The 21,721-nt window shown below is 41.3% G+C and overlaps 1 protein-coding gene across 16 annotated transcripts in view; it reads right to left on the reverse strand.

The window, feature by feature from the left end:
• The window catches only part of BAZ2B (bromodomain adjacent to zinc finger domain 2B), a 112,220-nt gene that overhangs the window by 37,303 nt on the left and 53,196 nt on the right, over nucleotides 1-21,721 (reverse strand). For 15 of the 16 annotated variants that reach the window (XM_069861727.1, XM_069861723.1, XM_069861722.1 and 12 more), the window contains 8 exons: nucleotides 21,096-21,251; nucleotides 11,812-11,973; nucleotides 10,162-10,355; nucleotides 8,535-8,738; nucleotides 7,465-7,863; nucleotides 4,853-5,456; nucleotides 3,488-3,784; nucleotides 1,051-1,111 (listed from right to left, as the gene is read on the reverse strand). In XM_069861727.1, coding sequence (XP_069717828.1) covers nucleotides 1,051-1,111; nucleotides 3,488-3,784; nucleotides 4,853-5,456; nucleotides 7,465-7,863; nucleotides 8,535-8,738; nucleotides 10,162-10,355; nucleotides 11,812-11,973; nucleotides 21,096-21,249 — 2,075 coding nt within the window. In that variant the 5' untranslated portion in view covers nucleotides 21,250-21,251. The remainder of the gene's footprint in view (nucleotides 1-1,050; nucleotides 1,112-3,487; nucleotides 3,785-4,852; nucleotides 5,457-7,464; nucleotides 7,864-8,534; nucleotides 8,739-10,161; nucleotides 10,356-11,811; nucleotides 11,974-21,095; nucleotides 21,252-21,721) is intronic. The other variant, XM_069861731.1, reaches the window with a different exon arrangement.

Genomic DNA, 21,721 nt, shown 5'->3' on the forward strand with positions numbered 1-21,721 from the left:
AATGGTTATGATATAGAATCATAGAATAATCAGGTTGGAAGAGACCCACCAGATCATCGAGTCCAACCATTCCTATCAAACACTAAACCATGCCCCTTAGCACCTCGTCCACCCGTGCCTTAAACACCTCCAGGGAAGGTGACTCAACCACCTCCCTGGGCAGCCTCTGCCAGGGACCAATGACCCTTTCTGTGAAAAATTTTTTCCTAATGTCCAGCCTAAACCTCCCCTCGTGGAGTTTGAGGCCATTCCCTCTCATCCTGTCCCCTGTCACCTGGGAGAAGAGCCCAGCTCCCTCCTCTCCACAACCTCCTTTCAGGTAGTTGCAGAGAGCAATAAGGTCTCCCCTCAGCCTCCTCTTCTCCAGGCTAAACAATCCCAGCTCTCTCAGCCGCTCCTCATAAGACCTGCTCTCCAGCCCCTTCACCAGCTTTGTTGCTCTTCTCTGGACTCGCTCCAGAGCCTCAACATCCTTCTTGTGGTGAGGGGCCAGAACTGAACACAGGATTCGAGGAGCGGTCTCACCAGTGCTGAGTACAGAGGGAGAAGAACCTCCCTGGACCTGCCGGTCACGCCGTTTCTGATCCAAGCCAAGATGCCATTGGCCTTCTTGGCCACCTGGGCCACTGCTGGCTCATGTTCAGTCGGCTGTCAACCAATTCACCATATAGTGTCCAAACTCTGACTATACACAGATTCATTTATGTTAAGCTACGTACATACTAACAGATTTTAAATGGCTTAGAACTACAGTTCAGGGAGTTACTTAGATTCTCTAATGGTTCAGATCTAACCATCAGGATTAACTTCCAGTGGCAGAACTGCTAAGAGACAGGTCATGTTTGCGGAAGAGCAAATCCAATGCACAAAAATCAACATATGACACTTGTATATGCTGACACTTTTAAAGAGAGGTACAGTGACCGTGAGCCGTAAATCTAAATTGCTGAAGCCAGTCAGTCTGAAAAATTTTCGAACTCATTTTTTTACCAACTGACTTTTGGAGATATCACCTTCCTTTAAGGAATATCAAGCATATCCATAACCTACCCATATTCCAGAGGAACACGCAGCTCTTGTTCATCTGTTACTCTTCGTCTTTTCAAAATACCTAAAATAGAATTTCTGATTAACACCTAAGAGACTTTGCACAAATGAAAACATGTTCCTAAAATATACTTCTTTCTTTATATCCCCAAACCAAAAGATACATCATTTTTACATTCTAGCCACTACATACCCCAAGAACCAAGAAAATTGATGTAATTATTCTCTTTTTGATATATATTTTTCTTTAAGTTTCCTTTAACTTCTTTTAAAACTGTAAACAGAAGAAAGCCTAATAATGCCACACTGAACTGCCTGCCCTGTTCAGCTCTCTCAGAGCTACAATAATTGCTTGCACACTGGTTTCTCTCTGCTAGATGGTACTGACATATTTTCAGTAAAGACGTCGCAAATGGGCACACTCTCTCCTTTAAAAACCCACCCGTTATACCAGGCTCAGCCTTCAACAGCACTGTGCAGAGACTACGGTCAACTGCTAGACACAGAAATCTTCCAGGATTATTCCAGCTTTTCCAGAGCTCAAACAGACTTTTTGTTCAGCGGTGGTCAAAAGACTGAACCCACAGTACAACAGAAACTATGGCCAGACATGGAGTTTATGGAGTGACAAAGGCCAGTATTAGTCTTGGGCCTCTCAGAGAGCTCTGCATGTGAACTGTGCACACAAGAGAGACTTCTTTAAGAGGTGTTCCTCAAAAAGGTGGTTTGGACCTCGTGTAAAGAATGTGAGACCTCTCTTCCCTGTGGAAACAGCCATGAGAGGGTATCATTATCTGACTGACCCCCTGAAACCCGCTCCAGCCTCGTACAGAGAGCCACACGGCACCCTGGCACAAGCTGCCAACTTAGTCAGCTGCAGAGTCTGGAAGTGGCTGCTGGCAGCCCTCCGTAGAAAGCACTGAGGAACTGCCCAGGCCTGGGCACCAAACGTATCAGACATACGGCTGCAGGCTTCAACTACCATGACTGACTATTGCTTTCCTTCTCACGGGCACAGCCAAGGGAGGGAGACTGCATGTCCAAGCACACGTGAATCTAAAACATGAGGTGTCCAGTGAAACAGAGACACACAGAAGGGACAGAAGGCCTCTCTGGTGACTGACCAGCTTTAGCTAAAATGGATAAAGCAATATTTGAATTGTATTACAGTAATTATCGCTAGGAAAGAGTGACTACACTTTCACTACACCTGAAACGAGGATAAAAAATTAATGTAGTCTACCTCCCAACTCCATAAACTGACAAAAATCTGCTGTAAGCCTTTTTAAAGCACCGTGAAACTACAGAGACCCCTGAGCAAAAAAACCTAACTTTGTCTTTTAACAATTTCGATTACTCCTAATGCACAGGGAGTCTTTTAGGAACTGTGTAATTAATAGGCCTCTTTCTGGGAAAAAGAAGATAACCCCATTACACTGCCTCAAAGTCAATGATCTCAATGACAAGGAATGAAATTCCGATTCCATGAATCTGAATATAAAACCAATCTATGAGCTGATGTCCTGATTTGAAATCCACTTAGTTGCATATTCATCAAGTTGCATATATATCAAGTTTCTAATTCAAAGTAGTAAATATGCAATTTCATTTAATTATTACCATGCAAGAATTGAGAAGTGTGACTTTCAAAAATGCATTTCTTTTCTGTAGCAGTAGTGGTTACTAAATCTTACAAATTAGTCGCCAAATGACGGGTTACAAATACTTTGTAACATGAGGTAAATGCTAACTGCACTTGTCATCAACCTTTTAAAAATAATTCCTTGCATGTAATCCATAAATTCTACTGAGAATTTTGAATGAACAAACTATACAATTATATTTTAACTAAACACAGTTATTAAATTCGTTGAAGAAGGGGCAGAAATGGAAGATTCAGAGTAAAAAATATAACACACAAATTAGAAACAAAAAAGAATAACTAGTTTAGAACAAAATGGTAAATAATAAAGACTAAATGAAGAGTTTAATGTAATAATATCAACTCTGGCGGTTTCATCCCACCTTTGCTCAAAAATTTACTTGAGCTAAAATGTCCTGGACAGAGGATAACGTTCATGCCCTGAGAATCTGCTGACTGATATTAATGCCTGTCACAAAAATCCATGAAAAGATGGCAGAATCACAGAACAGCCCAGGTCAGAAAGGACCTCAAAACAACATGTGGACCAACATTTCATGGGAAAAAGAGCCTAGAAGAGAGAATCTAGCCCCCTGTACAAACACAACTTGGGAATCTCCAGGGACAGGGACTCTGCCCCATCCCAGAGGAGGCTGTTCCACAGAACGACTGCTCTTACTGTAAAACATTAATTTCTTATGTTGAGATACATGATACCAATGTCTAAACTACTTCTGTAACTACTTTCACAACGCGTGTCACTTAGATGTTGTTCTATAACAAAAGACGTTTGGATACCACAGTGTGTACTTGGAGTAAGAGCAGATGGTGCTGTCCCAAGAAGCACTGCTGGCTGGGACTCGGGACATAAGGCAGCTGGCGCAGAGCTGGGGGTCTTTGCCACTTGGAGATTAAGTGGAGTGGAATGAGCTGCAAGACCAATGGAAGAGCTCTTCATGGAGGATGACGTTTTATTCAGTTTCAGTGGAGTTTTTTCTCCTTCAGTGTCTGTATCTGATTCATCTTGATCTTTATCATCCTCGTCATCTTCATCCTCAGACGCTTCTGTATCGGACTCAGAATTACTGTCAGACTCTGTTCAAAAAGAAGTGTGGCAAAAGGCACATGACATGATAACTAATGGTAAATATAATTAAGTTCTAACATTTGCAAAGTCTTTTATTAAATAAGCAGCTTTTCTGACTTCAATTTTTTTATACCATCTCCTGAGTACAAATAGAAAATTCTAATTAACTGCATGAACTTTAAACTGACAACAAATAGGACAAAATAAAGTAACTTTTCATGAAATGCACTGTCATTTCAGATAGAATTCTTCATTTTCCCATGAGGAGAAGCAGGACAAGAAGCTGCAGTATTTTAAGAGACTACTCCCCCTAGAGCCAGATACAGCTCAGACTTCTCTGGTGAGCCAGGCAGTGGCTGAACACCCAGGCTGCAAGATCCAGCAGGATCCAGAAGAAAGTGGTGGGGCTGGTTACAGGCTGAAAAGTGTCAAGATTGGAAAGACGGTGATCAGAGGGTTAGGACAGGGTGTGTGGATGAGGCGGGGGGAAGGGAATGATGAAGGTGGAGTTCAGCTCAGGGGATATCAGCACATGGGGTAGAACGGAGGGACCGGGAATACCATCAACCCTTTAAAAAAGTCCTTACTTTTCCAAGTTGCTTAAGAGCCTTTAAAAAGCTAGCCTGAACACTATGGACACTGCAGCCCTTACAACCATCCTGGTACTTATCCCTAATTTTGCTCATTGATTCCTGTGCTCCCGAACAAAACCACAACAGTTCCCCATCCACCAGCCCCCGGCACCACGCCACGTAAGCAGTACAGAGCTGTGGGCTGGCCAACCGATCTGCAGGGAGGTCTTACAGCCTTTCTGGAGGCTGCAAAGCCACCTTCCCAGGAATGCTCAAAGTGTACTTGCCATATGACCAAGTTCAGCATACCCAAAAAAATACTTTGGAGATGAGGGACAATGTAGGACTGCGAAACGTGCTGCTTCCCAGAATACCTGTAGGATACTGTGTGGGCCATGCTGCTGCACAATTTCCTACCTCAATTTCAAAATATGGTGGGAAATGCATGCTTTAAACACTCAAAAAATAAAGTTTCTGCTTTTCATATTAAAAAGGTTAAACCACCTGACTGGCTATCATCAGAATCATCATCTTCATCATCCTCATCTTCATCATCGTCGTCATCATCATTGGAGTCATCAGAGTCCTTACTGCTGGGAGCATCAGAATCTGCCCCTCTGAACTGCTCCACCACCAGTTTTGCAGAGTGAAGGCGGTGCTGTGGTTTTACTGCATTTGCTGCATTATTGCTGATGGGTTTGTCCTTTCCTGAACCAGATAACACAGGAGAGGTAGAGGGCACAACAGGTGTCCGGTTATCAACTGTTTTTTTTCCACAAACGCTCAAGTTTACTGGTAAAGAAAAGGGGGCACCACTGGAAACAGCTACATTGTCACTGATCTGGGGCTGGGACTTCAGCTTCGTTGTAAGTGCAAGAGGAGCCTCCTGGATGACGCTCTGAATAACACCATTGTGTTGACGATTACCTAAAAGTGCATTTGTCAGGAACGGATTAGAATGGTTGTTTTCCAAGGGCGTGAGTTTTTGATGAGCTGGTGAACTAGATGTTGGTTTGGGACTTGACAAAGCTGCAATAACCTTCTTCAGGTTCCTAGATGACTCCTGCTTCTTTAGCTGTGCTGCTGGGAATGTCTGTTTGTGTTGTTCCTAAAGAATTAAGAAGAGAGAGGAATAAAAACATGGATTGTTTTTCTTGTTTCAAGCATTCAGGCAGGTGAAATCTATGAAATCTTAAACACCCGCTGAGCTATTTTTAGAAGGTCAACAGCAGGTGCCAGTACAGCAGAAGAGATGCATAACTACCAGTTATGCAAGCCCCTCTCGTGATTTTCACTGTAAAACAAGTAGGAAAATTCAAACTGAACTCAAGATGAAGATGATCTAAATTATGTAGGGAAGCTGCTTCATTTGCTTCATACATATACTCATGTTCTGGCATAGGATAGGAAAAGCCCAGCTTTTTACTCATCTCAGCCTATAAAATCTCATTGGTGAACGTAAAACTAGCTATAGTCATTTGTTCATTTTAAAGTACAAGGTAAATGCCACACAGTAATGGCTACAATTCCAACAGAAACCAAGAGAAGCTCTTGGTGTAAAGAATTATTAAAGAAACATGACAAGAAAGGTGTTACTTGGAAGTACTGGGATATATTAAGTTTTAACTCAAAAAAGCAGTACTTGAAAGTTCTTCAGGTAAAGCTTAATCAGTGGTGGCTAATGATGCATCATTAGCTACGGGACCATAACTGAAACCTGACAGCAGAAGTCTCTTCCAACAGCCAAGACTGATCTTTTCATCATTACAATTTATTTATTCTAGGTAAATGGCTAGCCAGTTCGAGTTTTACAAAGTAACTGGGAGTGGAAAGGAAAAACAGAGTTTCTCTTCTGATGAAAACACTTTTCAGTCCTCCCCTAGGACTGTGAGCACTGGGAGCCTGCTGTGAGTCAGACCTTGCTTTACTTTGCAACAATGCTATTTATTTTAAATCAAAGTTTGTTTTTAATAGTGAAACTTGCCTTGGTAAATGTACTGGTTTTACATATTCATTTTATATACATATATATAAAAATCCTCAACATTTCTAAAATGCAAGCTTTTTATGCTCTTCTAATCCCCATCCATATCTAACTGACAGAAATTATGGCAATTCATCCCTTGTCAACACAATCAGTATTACAAATTAAATCACAAATTAATTAAACTGAGACTCTACAAAGAACTTTTGGGAGCTCCAGAACTGTTACAACAGCCCCGTGTAAACACATCGCAGAGTCCTGACCCATGTCCTGCCACCAGCGCACCCATATCCTTATGTTGTCTTTAGGGAGCAAACAAAATCCATTAAGTCAAGGTTTTCTAAAAAGGGCTGCCAGCCACTTTATTTAAAAGCATGATTAAAATAGGTACTTTTAATCACTTCTACTTAAAAGTATCCAACTTGAAACAAAGCGAAGCCATGCTTACACATCAGATTATGGCAAGTATTAAATCAGTGTTCCGACTGAAACAAGGAAGAATCCCCAGGCCACACAATATACCCAAAACCACTTTTCTTCTTTTGGTATTGACTGTAGCTGATGGATTTCCTCAAGAGAGGCACAACAAAGCCCTTCGCTTTCCTTGTGCCCATCACTTCCACCAGGACTCCGACTGCTTCCAGCAGAGCAGTGAGTTCCATTCTAGGATGAGCATGAAACTCAAGTTTGGCACTACATGACAGTGAGTTGTGTACATGATCACATCACGTGTACATCAGGCTACATACACAGGCACATGCACCACCAAGGAGACGACTCTTCCCTGAGATAAAGTTATGGAATAATTCAGGGCACTTCTCATGTATAGTGAACCATCTCTAAAATTAAAGCATAATATCCTCTGTTCTTTAAAATGAAAACCCACAAACAAAAACCCCCAACAACAAAGTAATCACCCCAGTTCAGAACGCTACCTGCGCCGTTTAGTTAATTTACATAATGCAGAAATCTGTATTGTCTCTAAAAACATGTCAAAACAACACGATATGAAAAAAAATCTATATAATTTAAAAACATTATATTTGAAAAAGCTTCATAGCACAATGTTGCACTGTGTTAAGCAGGCAGCCCAGGTTACATATAATCAAAACCCCAGTGATTTTTCACTCACCCGTTTTGATCTCGCATTGCTGGTCAAGGAGAGAGATTCTTCAGAGGTATTTTTATTCCCTGTTTTGAGTAAGTCAGGGGAAGGAACTATAAGTTTTAAGTAGGTTTCCTTTTTGGCTTGATGTACCAAAGACAAAGGTTTCACATTGGGAACCAATCCCGTAGACTGTATTACACTTGTGTGTTTGTTCACAGATTCCTCCTTTGCCTGAGAGCTTTGGAAAATAAATGGAAGCTGCTGTGACAAAACCTGAGGCTGCTTCTGCTGGGACTGGAATGATGGGTGAGTCTGGGTATCAGACACAAGAGGTATCTGCTGGTGTGTTCTTTTCTCTTGGGACTTTTCATGCGGTTTTTGTCCATCAGTTTTCATGTCTGATATGCCGCCATGCATCAGCACCTGGAAAAAAATTTGTATTTTTTATTGTTCATATTAAACTAGTTATAGATCCTTTAAAACAAAAGTACATCATCAGTCCCCATGAAACAATTGCACTCTTCCTGGCAAAGGTGAGCAATCACAATTTCAAAATCAATTTTGTCATATATTTATTGTATAGAGGTCCATCCATCCGTGTCCCCTCCAAGAGTTTAAGCATGTGAAAAGAATGCTTAGTAGAGAAAGAGTACTAAACCATGGTTGTTTTTAAATGTGCTTTTGACTGTAAATCTAATAAGACATATAAGATTCCCATCTTGTTCTTGTATTGGCATTAGGAAAAGTAACTTCTTTATTAGGACAAAAGCAATTGCCAAAGTAGTTTCCATAAAGACGTATTTCCAACACACTATTAGGACATAACACTTAATTTTGGTAAACCTACCACTTTATAACAAAAACAACAGACTGTTAAACTCCTAGCCCATAGAGAACCATGAAATATACCACACAGATGCACATACACACAAAGGAAGCATCAACCCCCAGAAAACCCTGAAGCCACATCAAAAAGAATATTCTCAGCACTCAATGTGTAGATAAAATAACTGTTCTCTGGTACAAACATGAACAAGTAAATTTTTCCTAAAAAGCTTTCAGCCACAAGCCTGAGCAGCAGCAAGGTGTTGTACCTTGTTCTTGTTTTTGTGATGTGCTTCATTTTCAGAATCAGATTCATCATCCTCACTCTCCTCAGCACTCTGGTCCTCCTCCTCCTCATCCTCCTCTAGGTCATCAGAGTCACTGCTGCTTATGCCTTCGCTTGAGGTGTCAGAAGAGGAGCCCGAATCACTGTCGCTGTTACTAGAGCTTTCCACTGCTTTTTTCCTGGGTTTCTACCGAGAAGATGAATGTTACATTAATGGTTCAGCTTTAATCGGTTCTATCATCTTATTATTATACACAATCTTTAAAACAAAGACCAGCAGGCTTTGGAGTAAAGCGATCTGCAACCCTTGATCACAACTGACTGCCTCTGCAGAACTGAAGAGAAAGAAGCGCGTCACAGGATGATCACAGTGAGAAACTGGTCACAATGCTCCGGCTGAAGCATTTTTCCAACAACCCACACTTGTACCGCCACTGGCATCGCTACATTTTAAAGCAATAAGTCAAATGTAGACCTTGAAAACTGGCCTGGAATTCAGGATTAGCAAACCTCCATAGAATGTACTGTTTCAAAAGAAATTTAAAACCAAAAGCTTTGTTGGAAACTACCACAGAAAGAACAACACATACTGAACATGAAAGAACAACACTTTCACAGGACGCGCTGTTCAGCAGTGTAAGCTGTTAAGGGCTGAAAAGAATTGCTCATCAGATCACTTGCGGGAATTCCTTCTGAAAAATGGACCAAAATCTGCTGAAATACTCTGAGAACTATTTTATATTTGAATTCTTGGCAAGAACAAATCTGAAGACCAGAACAGGAAGGTGAAAGAAGCAACACACAGAATGTAGGAAAAAAAGAAAGGTGTAAAAAACATAGGAACTCAAAAACATTGACACTGCAAGACCAGATCTTAAAGCATGATGGATAAGGCAAGTTAGCTTTTTGGGGAGCTAACTAACCCAAACTTGCGTATTTTCCAAACATGCCTGGAGGAGGTACATGGGGAAGCAAGTGTTGCAATGGTGACTACACGAGTGAAGCTAGAAAGCATGCGTTAGCCCTACACAGAGTCTGAACAGGGGGCATGGAGTCAAGAAGGGAACCGTAAGGTTAACACTTGTCAAAAGAAACAGACGTGGATAGCAATGGTAGGTGACTGGAGGGCAAAAAGTTGCAGCACTTCCAGATAACAAAGTAGACAGAACTATCAGAGAAATAACGGTTTAAAAATGTATGCTTTCTTAACAAAACTTTCCCCAAAAGTTTACTATTCAGATCTTTTTTTTACCGTAGGTGCATTATCAAATAAGAGGCTTTTAAAAGGAAAGAGAAATTTTACATCAAAGAACCTTGTCATATGAAAATATGCACTTAAATTAGTGGGAGAAGATAACAAATTTATTCTTATAAGTGAGTGTACCGGTTTGGGCTGGGACAGTCTGTTTTCTTACAGCAGCTGCTACGGTGCTGTATTTGGATCTGTGATGGAAGCTCTAAGGGGTAACACTGGGAAGTGTCTGTCACTGCCAAGCAGCACTGGCACAGCCTCAGGACCATCCTGCTTCTCACCCCATGCCACCAGTGAGTGCTGGGGGTGGTGCATGTCAATTTTCTGTTTGAAGTTTAAGTTTTCCCCCTGTATTTACCTTATCTTTGATTTTGTCAGCTCTGGAGTCCAAGAGCTGAGCTTTGCCTTGCTCCTGGTTGTACTTGCGGCTTCCTGTTCCTGAGGTGACAGCCTTCGCCTGTCCCATGGAAGGTGCAGTGCTCGTGGATAGTACAGGCGTGCTGATCCCAGATGCTGCTGGGGTGCTGCTTCCATTCAGTGATCCATTTATACCTTGGGGTGACAAATGTACAAAGTCATGCTTAAAATATTCTGGAGTAGCAGACACTTCGATTGAGACGCTCGTCACATCAACCCAGCTTCCACAAACTTGTAAAGAGAATGTAAGCTACTAACAGGCTACTCCAACTAAAAATCTGTCATCCAGGAGTCACTTGGATTTTCTCATGGAGTTATTTTCACTAAAACATGCAGAGCACCCATTATTTAAAGGACAAACACATTTAATGAGGTAAGGAGGGGTAAAAAAATAATGTGAAATGGGCCATTATCAAGCCCAAACTATCCTTGAGTTCAGTCGGGGCAGAGAAATAAGATTTTGAAGAAAGACAACACAAAAATACACATTCTAGTAATTATCCCACAGAATAATTTGTTTACAATTTTGAAGTATGAATGAGCTCCAAGGAAAACCACATGAAGCCCAAGATACTTTATGAGTTTTGAGATGTGTAAGAATAGGTGGAAGGGGTTGTGGGAATCTTGTTTGAAGTAACATCCACATTTCAGCTTGCTAACTCCTCTGCCAAGACGACTTTTTTTTTTCCCTGATAAAACACCCCTAGCCACACAAACTTGCTACTCCGCAGTCCCAGGACTCTTTTCAGATTGATTTCAAAGCACTCATCAGGTCAGAATATTCTGAGTTGGAAGGGATCTACATGGATCACCAAGTGCAACTCCAGGCTCCACACAAGACAACTTGGAGGTTAAACCATGAATCATTTGAGCATTTGCCCAAACCCTTCCTGAACACTGACAGGCTAGGGGATGTGACCACTTCCCTGCCCAGCTTGCTCACCCTCCCACTGAACAAGATTTTCCACATATCCAGTGTGTACTTCCCCGGGAGCAGCTGAAAGCCATCCCCTTGTACCCAGAGATCAGGCACATACATCTCCACTCCTGCTCATGAGGAAGCCACAGACAGCAGTGAAGTCACCCCTCCCCATCTCCACTCCTCTAAGTTGAACAAACCAAGCATCAAACATCAAAAACAAACCCATCTTCCGTCTGCAAAAGGCGTGCAACACCACCGCATCAAATACTGGTTTGAAATGTAAGAACGCATTCTGATGCAACTGGGCTGTTTCCACTGGGATTCGCAGTCGCCACCATCCCTCCCACCACTAACCAAGCCGGCTTCTCATGTGCAGAAGAACGGCATTCACTATAGAAGCACAAGACCTCCTCCCTCAAATCACAGCCTTTAAAGTACACTTTTCCTTACTACTCAGTTCCAGACAAATGACCTAAGGAAAAAGAGAGAAGGAATGATGAGCATTTTGTTACTGAAAGCCCACACCTGTCTGTCTCATGCTCAGCTAACAGGATCAATTTTTATAGAACTGTTTAGGAATGGGAAGAATGATGCAAGGTAAAGCCTGAACTCCACATCTCTCTGCATGTACTTGAGTTCTACTATTCCCTCTACAACTTTAGCCATTACCTTTGTCTGTACTGCTCCGACTATTTTTTCCTGTAGCTCTTGAGTGAAATGAAGCAGAATCATGATTCTGGGCAGGAGGTGCAAACAGTGGTGGAATTCCCACGAGCGGTGGGAAAAAAGCTGCGCCGGGACGAGAGTGCGTGTCCGCCATTCGCCACCATTCTGCACCACAAAGGAAATAAAAATAAACCTCAGTTGTTCTAATAATATGTCAATGTTTCTGCAAGTATATTGCTGTGCATAGTCTAGACCACAATTACTAAGTCTGGGAGTATGATGAACACATAGGAACTGCTTAAAAAACTGCAGCTGCAGAAATCAGAAAAACTGATTTCCTGCAGCAATTCTGGTCTCAAGTTCTTGAAGCCATTCTGGTAAAGATTTCAGTTCAGTTTTATTTAAATGCATTCTCAAAAGAAATAATTAGTAGAGAGCTATGGAGAAAGACAGCAACCACCCTAAAATGAATCCACCAGCCTTATAAACCAGATCTATATTCACAGACATCTCAAAAATTCATTGTGACCTCAACAGCCTTCTGGCAGACTACCAAAAAGCACAGCAACTTTCAGTCACCTCCACAATCTCAAGCCCTGGAACACTCCAAGGCTTGCATCACCAATCCACACCTGAAGCAGTTTTCCAGGAAAGGACTTGTTTGATACAGGGATCTCGAGCCACTCTACAGTGACTCCACATGCATTTCCAAGAGGTCTGACACTGGAACACTGTCTCTATTTTTTCTGTAACATTCCTATTAAAACAGTTGTTTCATAAGCAGAAACAGGGCTGCTCTGTGCTGCTTGTTACATAAATGGACATGGCTGAGCAGGCAATGAAGATTTGGTATCTTAAAAACAATCTAGCACTCTTTTTCAATTTGTTGCTGTTTTAAACTTTCATCTTAAATGGTTCCTGGGTTTTGCTTTCCAGGAAAATCAACTGAATTGATAGGGTCCATACAATTTTCCATTTTTGAAGTCCTCTACTAGAGCAGCAATGATTCTGAATCTTTACGCAACCCTTACCTAATCCTTTTCTGCAGATCTTTGAGATTCTGCTATGCCAAAATTGATTGTAGGTTGGTTTTTTTAATATAAGGCACTTATAAACCTAAGCAGCTGTGTAAGAGGCGCATACACAGTGTCATAGGGTTCTGTGCTCAAACAGGAGCACATTTATTAGTCAACAATTAAAAAAACACAAAACATGATTAAGGACATCCTTTCAAAGCCCTCTGAAGGGAAAGAAACTTTTGAGAGAAAATGATGCATGCAAGACAAAGTGTTTGTGTTTGGAAAAAAAAATGCAGTAAAAAAACATCTCTTCCAAACTTCTCTTGAAACTGACTCTCCCAGAACCGATACCACATCACAAGAAGGAAGCAGCAGAAACGTGACGCAGAAATGCCACCGTAGCAAGGGCTATAAAGACAGGTTTGGTCTACAGAAAACCTAAATCTGACAAGCAAGCACACACAAACCAATTCCAGTTGTGTGAGACAGTCCTCTCTGGGCCAGGTGGCTCTGTGATGGTGTCCAAAAGGCAGCAGCACGCAGGGTTTGGGTACAGCTGACTGACACAAAACAGCCAGTGAAACATGGTACAATTTTGTTTAAAATCTCAAGATTTGTGAGCGTGCTTCCCAGCCTCACAGTGAAAACTTCACTATGTAACACTGACCACCAGAAACAAACTGGCAAGAATTCACACAGGCATGAAGATGAATGGGTCTCTTCTGACTGCTGTGACGGACTGCTTGTCCTCTCCTCGAAAATGATTTCTGTAGGGCTTAACTGCAATTATATTTATTTTTTTTTAAACCTCCAAACACAGATGAAGTTGTGGCACACACCGAGGATGAAAACAGTTCCACACTGTCCTTATGACCAGCTGAGAAACAGCAAAACCTGTGGTCTGGCCCACTGGCATGCTTCATTTCTTAAAATAAGAACAAAGGCCTATAAGTGATGAGGACAAGAACTGTTCCGTAAATACAGAATTTCTGCTATTTTACCCACATACAGTGCCATTGTGAGTATAAGAATTAAACCACATAAGTTAAGTAGGATTTAGATGAATGCATTTTAAGACAGTTATTTCATATTGCTATAGAGCATGTTAAGAAGGTAAGAAAAGAAAGAAGTCGTACACATGCAGACAAACTGCTACCAAATGAAGGACAAAGGTGCCACTCAAAAGCCTAATCAAGATTACAACAACTGCATACAGCTAGACTGCCAAAAATAACTTCCAAGCTATTTATTGCCAAGATCTATGGAAAAAAATTCCCCTAAATTAGACAGCAAACCAAAGTTTTTAAGATTAATTTTTTTCCCTTACACTTACTTTCCCAGACACATGAACATAGAAACCCCATCTTTACAGACACGAGTGTCCCAATTTTCAGTTAAAAATCACACAAAGTCAGGAAGCTGTCTTCGGTCAGGTGCAGAGCTCTCTCATTCCTACATCAGTAAAAACAGAAAGTTCTCAATAAACAAAGTTTCTCCTGCAAAGTGGAACAAAGCCATGGACACTACAAACAACACCGCCCTTGTAGAAAAGCTCAAACCAAGGACCTGTTGACTCTGCTGCACTAGCACATGCTGGACGCTGTTACAGCAAAATTAGACTTCACTTTAGAAAGCTCTGTTCTCAGATGCAGGATTTGCGGAGCACACAGGACTGGAGAACGTCAGCTGAGTCACTTGACACCTTGCGGCACAAGTCCCATGCACCATTTGGTACCCAACTCTCTCCTGCAATATGTTAGTATTTTAAAGGATGTCAGACTACTGACTTTGCAAGGTGCCATCAAAAAAACCCTCTTCACTTACAAATAAAATCAAGTAAGAAACAACCACACTGGCCAATCCTATATAGGCAAATGAGATGTCTGCAATAGCACCATGCTTTTGCACTCCTCTAGCTTTACACAGTCGAGTATTTAAGTGAAAAAAAACCCACCTGTTAATATTTACCCCCAGTGTAAACTACCCCACTTTCCAAAGTTATCCATGTTTCCCTGTCACAGTGCAGTACAGATGTAAATGGAGGGGAAGGACATGACACAGGGACAACATGATGACACGACTGAGAAAGGGGCGGAGCAGGGTGGGGAAAGAAAGTAACCGAGATCACAAAAAGAAGTCAAATGAAATTTCCTTCTCCAAGGTTGGATACAACTTCCACTATGAAGTCTAACAGACAAAAAGCACATTTATAAAGGAAAACAAGTCCAACTTATTGCTGGTTGAGTCCTTTCAAGAACTGTGATTATGCAATACACACACCCATGTAATGACAAAGGACACTACCCCATGACAGAAAAAATAAATATTAAGTACGCCCCTCTTCCTTAAAAGAATACTGCCAAACACTGCTCCTGAGAAACAAAGCCAATATATTTACTTCTCATCAAAACCACTCTGGACTTATATCAAGCCTACAGCCTGAAGTCTCCTGCCTGAAGGGCAGTTAGTCCTCTTCTTTAGTTAAATAATCCTTGCAATAACTTCTACCTGGAAAAAGCACTGTCTGAGGATGCACTGCTAAAGCTGTGGGTGTAACCGACTCTCCACAAACCACACAACTCAGAACACCTGTTGCTGGCTGCCCGCGGCCCCAGGACCAGCTGGCTGCCCACTGCGGAAGCACTGGACGCCGGGGATAGGATACACAGCTGATCCCCAGTGCTTCTGAACGCACGTCCTGAGGGAGAAAACTGATCTAACACACTGTCCACATAGATCCCGTGATGCCGAACTGCCAGCTTAAAACCATTCCACTGCAAGGGTTTCATATTTTAAAAGCTCTTGCTAAGTTTTCCACAGAGTATCCTCTTCCAGTACTGGTGCTGTACTTCAACACACGAAGTGTCTGGAAACACGAGCAACTCTGAGAAAAGGTCTGTAAGTCAAAATGAACAAAGGTATTGTATTTGTGGTGGCAAATTGCAGTGGTATTTCTTTTAGCAGTGGAATGGATGTAAGTTCCCTTAACATACTGGGATCCAAACCAGAGGGATATCCTCACAGACGCAGAACTGCTTGATATACCACATATATATGGCAGGGGGGTTCGAACTAGATGACTTTAAGGTCCCTTCCCAACCCTAACTATTCTATGATTCTATGATTAAATCCCATCTCAGAGACCAACAGGGGCCCACAAAACACAGAGTGCACAAACTGATAACAAAATGCACAAAATAACAAAGATAACCTCACACACATTCCATAAATTTTAAAACAGAACTCAAAACCTCCAATAACTTCAGTCATTTTGGGGGCATAAAATGAACGTATGTAAGCTAGTTTTAGAAAACAAAGAAAACACTATTGCTCCTGATCAGATTATCCATTTGTAGGCACTTCGCATTCAGTCCCTATTGGTATCAAAGGTACAAACCACCATTTCTAGGAAAGCCATTAGCACTGCCTTGTAGAAGTTGTGAAAATGCTATTATATTGTTTAAGCATTGTGTTCCATCTTTTTAGCTATGGTCCCACATTAATTACACTGAATTAAAAACAGCCTAATTTCTGAAGATGATCCAAAAAAATCCATTTAAATGGCAGATACACAGTGCTCCTAAACTCTTTTCCACAGCTGTCAGTTCTAATCTCACACCGTATTTTCAGAGCTCACTTGAAAACTACTTTACAGCTCCTACAATACTGATTCCCCATCCCATGACCAAGCAGCAGGGTGCATTACAATGACTCCTGTCAGCAGCCACGTCAACTGCCTCCACAAGTCAGCCTTCAACACATCACAGCCACTCAGAGCCTCCATTTGGGTATGACTGACTTCTCCTTTTCGTCACTGCCTTAACAGCCAGATTTTTTTTTCTATCCCCCAAACCACTGCTTTACAATAGGACACCTTCACTGAGCTGGACTTGAACAACAGCAGTAAGCCTTGCAAACTCCTTGCAGGGCCGATTCCAAAACCCAGCAGGCTCAATTTCACAGGACTGGTAAACATCCCTCTGTAAAAAAGCTGGAAAGCACGGAAAAGGCTGGAAATACTTTATATACACATAAGTAACAATCACGCATTCTTATGACTGATTTAGAAAAACCAAAAACTCTCATCTGAATAGAGAAATGTCAAAAATATCTGTTAATTTAAATGAAGAGCAAGGCATTGGCTACCTCATTAAAGCACCTCAAAACACCAAAAAAAATAGCATTTTAATACACTCAAAAGCAAGTACATGGGTAACAAACATGAATGCAACTGCAAAGAGGGCATCTTCCACATCCTTTCAAAAATCACAGGATAAAGGCAGCTGGTCAGACTACTTTTGTAAATATTTAATTTTCAGCAGGATTGACCGGGCTGCACGTTGATATCCAAATGTAGGCAAACAAGCATTGCAGATATACTTTGAGGAGTGAGAACCCAAAAAGCACACAAAGCACTGACCTAGAAAGCTGTATTTTAGAAGCACCAATCACTTGGTATCTCTCCACAAGGCTCACTCAAACACACGGATTACACTGAGTGCTTGATGTCACCTTACAGCTTGAATACAAACGTTTCCTTTAATCTCCAATATCCAAAAAATGATGCACTGAAAACATTTTTCTTTCAATGTTGTTTTTAAGTCCATTCCTTACAAATAAAGATAAAATATCATATCATAACAACACACAAAACTGTTCACTCACCTGTGTAGCCCTCACAGCAAATATTAGATGAGAGAATGTTAAAATATGGAAGTACCTGAGTTATGCCTATTGACGTCCTTCCCCCCGCCCCACCTTTTTCCTCTGTATTTTCACTTTTATGTTCTTCAATAACCCTTAAATGCCCCACTCCCTCCCCCAACTCACGTATTATTCTCACAAAACTGTCCCAAAAAGCCAGAATTTACATAGCGCCTGGGCCCCGCTGCCCTATGCGGCCCTCACACTGGGAAGGATATCAGCTCCTGGTCCACACAGGTGATGGAGCAGAAGGCCTAAAAGAGGCCAGCATCATGAAAAACAGCTACTGAGAATGACAAAATTAAAGACTGCTGCTTAATTACATGTATACAGGCCACTAAAAAGAAGATGCACCGACAACCTAACACTGATTTCCAAAAACTGAGGGCTCGTGACATGGACTGTATCACACACTGGGTACTCTGTGAGTAATTGGAGCTGGCAGTCATTCTCTGCTATGGTTCACATCCTTCTACTGCATCCTAGCATCTGCATGGCTATAACTGCTGTCATTCCACTCTCCCTCTAAACGTGACATCATTGTAGACTCCAGAAACTGTACATCATCCCTTTGTTTTCATACACCCATATAAGTTTTGCTATCGTCACTCAGCATCCAGGATCTGTAAAATCTCTAGGAGTCAACAGGTACCTGCAAGACTCAGATGAAAACTTTGACAAAACCAAGGACTACCGAAAGCACTTGCAACCACAGACATTTGTTTTTACGGTTTTACACTTCAGGCACTAAATCTGACCTTTCTCAACATTTATTTCAGAAGCCACAATGCCTTTATATAAAGAAATAGCTGGCGTTAAAAAAAAATATATCTTTGCTACTATGAATCAGAAAATCAAGTGGAAAACTAGACTTTTCCAACTAAAATAATCCCAAGACTTTGTGCATTTATGTCCATGATTTTAAATTTCTTCTTGGTCTCACTTAAAGAGCAGTAGTGACTTCAAAAACTGAAGGTTTTGGCTTTAACAGAAGCAGCTTCTGGATTTGAAAAAAACTGGGGTTTTGTTTGGTTGCTTGTCATGGGGTTTTCTGTTTAGGTGATTTTTTCATTTTCATTTTATAAAAAAATCACTGAACTACTTTTTTTTTGACTGATAAAAAATAAAGAACTCTTTAGGTCTGAGGCTATCAAAAGAACCAGACTAGATTGTTAGCTTTGAGCAGTTTCATACAATGGTATTACTGCCTCCTGTTAAGACAAAACACTGATATCATCTCCTAATGTAACAAAAGGTTGTTGATTTATATTCTTCCAAAGCTGCTAACATTCTTGTGAGCCTGAATTCAAACCTCTTTCCAGAGTCAATTTTCTATTCCAACGTATCTTCTTACTTTCAGCAATGGGCGAGTAAGAAGAAAGCAAGCGAAGTATCTGTTTACTTGATTGGAATACTTCAATTATTCAGGAACTAGTGCTGTACTAACCAATCAAATGTATGCGATACATTCCATGCTGGTTTCACACAGGTGCTTTGTCTATATGACCTGAGAAAATGTCAAAATAACTTATTTGTCATGTGATCTCCCTACCAAAGAACAACGACTCCCCGGCCCAACCACTGCGCATGAGCAGGACCCAACAGGGTGTGTGAGCAAGGCTATTGGGGTGACTACTGGTAGACCCTTGATTGCTGCAAAGAAACTAAATGGAGGAATTGGAGTAACAAGAATCTCTCCGATCTAATGTACAGATTAAGATGCCTTTACCTTCTCTTAGTAAGAATAATTGTTCATTCTTTAACAATTATTTTATTAGATGCTAGAGAAATGCCCTTTTACATGTGAAGATAACGTGATTATCAAATTGACAGACATCATCTTTTTTTTTTTTAAATACCGCACCAGTAAATAACATCACAGTTTAGGAACAAGCTAGGATACCAGTCTGCCTTGACTACGGAACATCTCATATATTCAAGAAGTTCTGACTCAAAGGAATTGCCATTCCAGCCTTTGGCTGGCTGGCAGGTAGCATGGACGCTGCTGTGGAGTTCCTCTGGGATAGCATCTGCTTTTTCAGAGCAGATGTAATAGAACCCACAGTGTACTGTGTCAGGTGGAGAAATTGATATACTCATCAATAAAACTGAGAGCAAGCTACATTCCAGCCTGGTTTAGGAATACAGAGCATCCTTGAAAAAAATATGTACGTTCTTAAAGATCAGATGCAGCCAGGGAAAGGATCTGACCATTAAAAAACTAAAAGGAAACAACCCCTGAATACTGGGGATTATTCTCAACCTTCACAACTATCAGCTAGCAAAAAGAAATTTAACTGTTTTTTTAAATAGAAGTTGAGAATGAAATTTTAGAAAAGAAAAACCTAATAATGAAAGAACCTGGCAGTTTTGTATCTTTATCACATTAATCACCTGCTTTAGCTCTACTGTAGTTTGCTAGAGCACAGACATATTCTATAGATACACACAGTGATACAGGAGGCACACAATTATACACTAAAATCTACACAGCAGAGGCAGCAAGAAGAGGTAACTGGGTCACATAAATCCTTGGTTTGGGCCTGCACATTTACAGCTGTACATAAATGAACTCCTACATTCTGGGAACAATTTAAAACAGCATGGGCTAATGAACACCGACACAGAAGTCTTTTGCAGTTGAATTTGTAGTGGGGCACTGAAAAATAAAACACACTGTCATCCGTTCTGGTTAAGAACTTGTCTGGTTGATTTTAGATAAATTAAAATAAATAGTTGAGAGACAATTCTAGGTACGCGGACATTCTGGTTTCTTATTTTCTTCCCAAGGAAGCTGCAAATGAACAGACATGGATTGCAGTTGGACACTTGGAATGTCCTGGTTCCAGAGTTTCAGGGCAGAAGAGTTTTTCTGTTTGGAGAATACACACTTGCTCACTCTACTGCAAGAGCCAAATTTATTCTGAAAGTTGTGGATTACCCCGAATTTAAGCTGGAAAACTTCCTGTTTACTGTATAAGAATCCGAAAAAAATCACGTGTGTGATCTGTTCTCCAACGTAAAAAAAGAAACAGCAGGGAAGAGGTATTTACCATTTCTTGCTCTGTTGATGGCATGCATGGATACAGCTGAAATACGAGTTTCATTCACAAAAATTACATTCTTGCATGGAGAAGTCTTTTGTATAAGTTTCTGATTCATGCCAAAATGTTTCACTACAGTCAAAATCACGTAAGACAATGACATTTTGAAATTCACCTTTTAAATTCCAAGTTCAGTTAGAAGAAAACTATTCCTCCAAACATAAAAACACAGTGGGGTTTGGGCTTGAATACTTAGAACATGACGTATACTCAAGAAGTGGATTATTAGATCTTAATCTGCAAGTGGCACAGTTTGCTAAATCAAAACGTTATTCCTTTCATAAACTAGTACTACATAACATGCATTCAGGGAACAGGAACGCAGCTTGGAAAAAAAACACAAATATTCTTCTTCAATGCATCTGTGAACCATATCTTATTGTATTTGACTTGCAATAATAATTACAAGCATTGACAAACAGTACAATCACTGTGCAATACAGAATGGAGTCATTTTTACCACACGTGTTGATCGTGGAACTCAGTGCTGCAGCTCCAGCAGGAAGGCCACCTTTCGATACTGTGGAAGCTGCAGACGGTACAGAAGACGCTGGAGTGGAAGCAGCTGCAGCAGAGGAGACCGATGGTGACGTTAACCGCTCTCCAGACTCCATATCTACAAGAGAAGATTAAATGTTTGTCTGCTGTGGCAGGAAATGAAACCACGAGGGGACTGCAGGACTGCTGTGCTGGCCATGGCTCAGGGCCTGCCCTCGATGCTCCAGCAGTTCCTATGAGACCCTCACATGGGAATTATGTCACATGAAGAGCACTTGGTCAGTGGGGAGCCTGGCACAACTGCAGTAAGGCACTTACTGCCATGGAGAGCTACCTCACATTCCAGTTTGAATGCCACAGCCTCTCCTGGGACCACCACCCACATCTTCTGCTCAGGAGCTACGTTTGCCTCAGGCTGGCACCTCCAGCCCTTGCCTGAGTCAGGTCACACCTGCACGGCCCGCTCTGCGCCACCTCCTGTCTAGGTCCCATGCATTTTACTTGTATTTCCTGACAAAAACATCTAGAACTCTCCAATTCCTAAAACAAGCTGCTGTCATAACATGTTAACATTACAGCATCAAACCA

Source organism: Phaenicophaeus curvirostris, chromosome 7, assembly GCF_032191515.1.
Source record: "Phaenicophaeus curvirostris isolate KB17595 chromosome 7, BPBGC_Pcur_1.0, whole genome shotgun sequence".
NCBI lineage: Eukaryota > Metazoa > Chordata > Aves > Cuculiformes > Cuculidae > Phaenicophaeus > Phaenicophaeus curvirostris.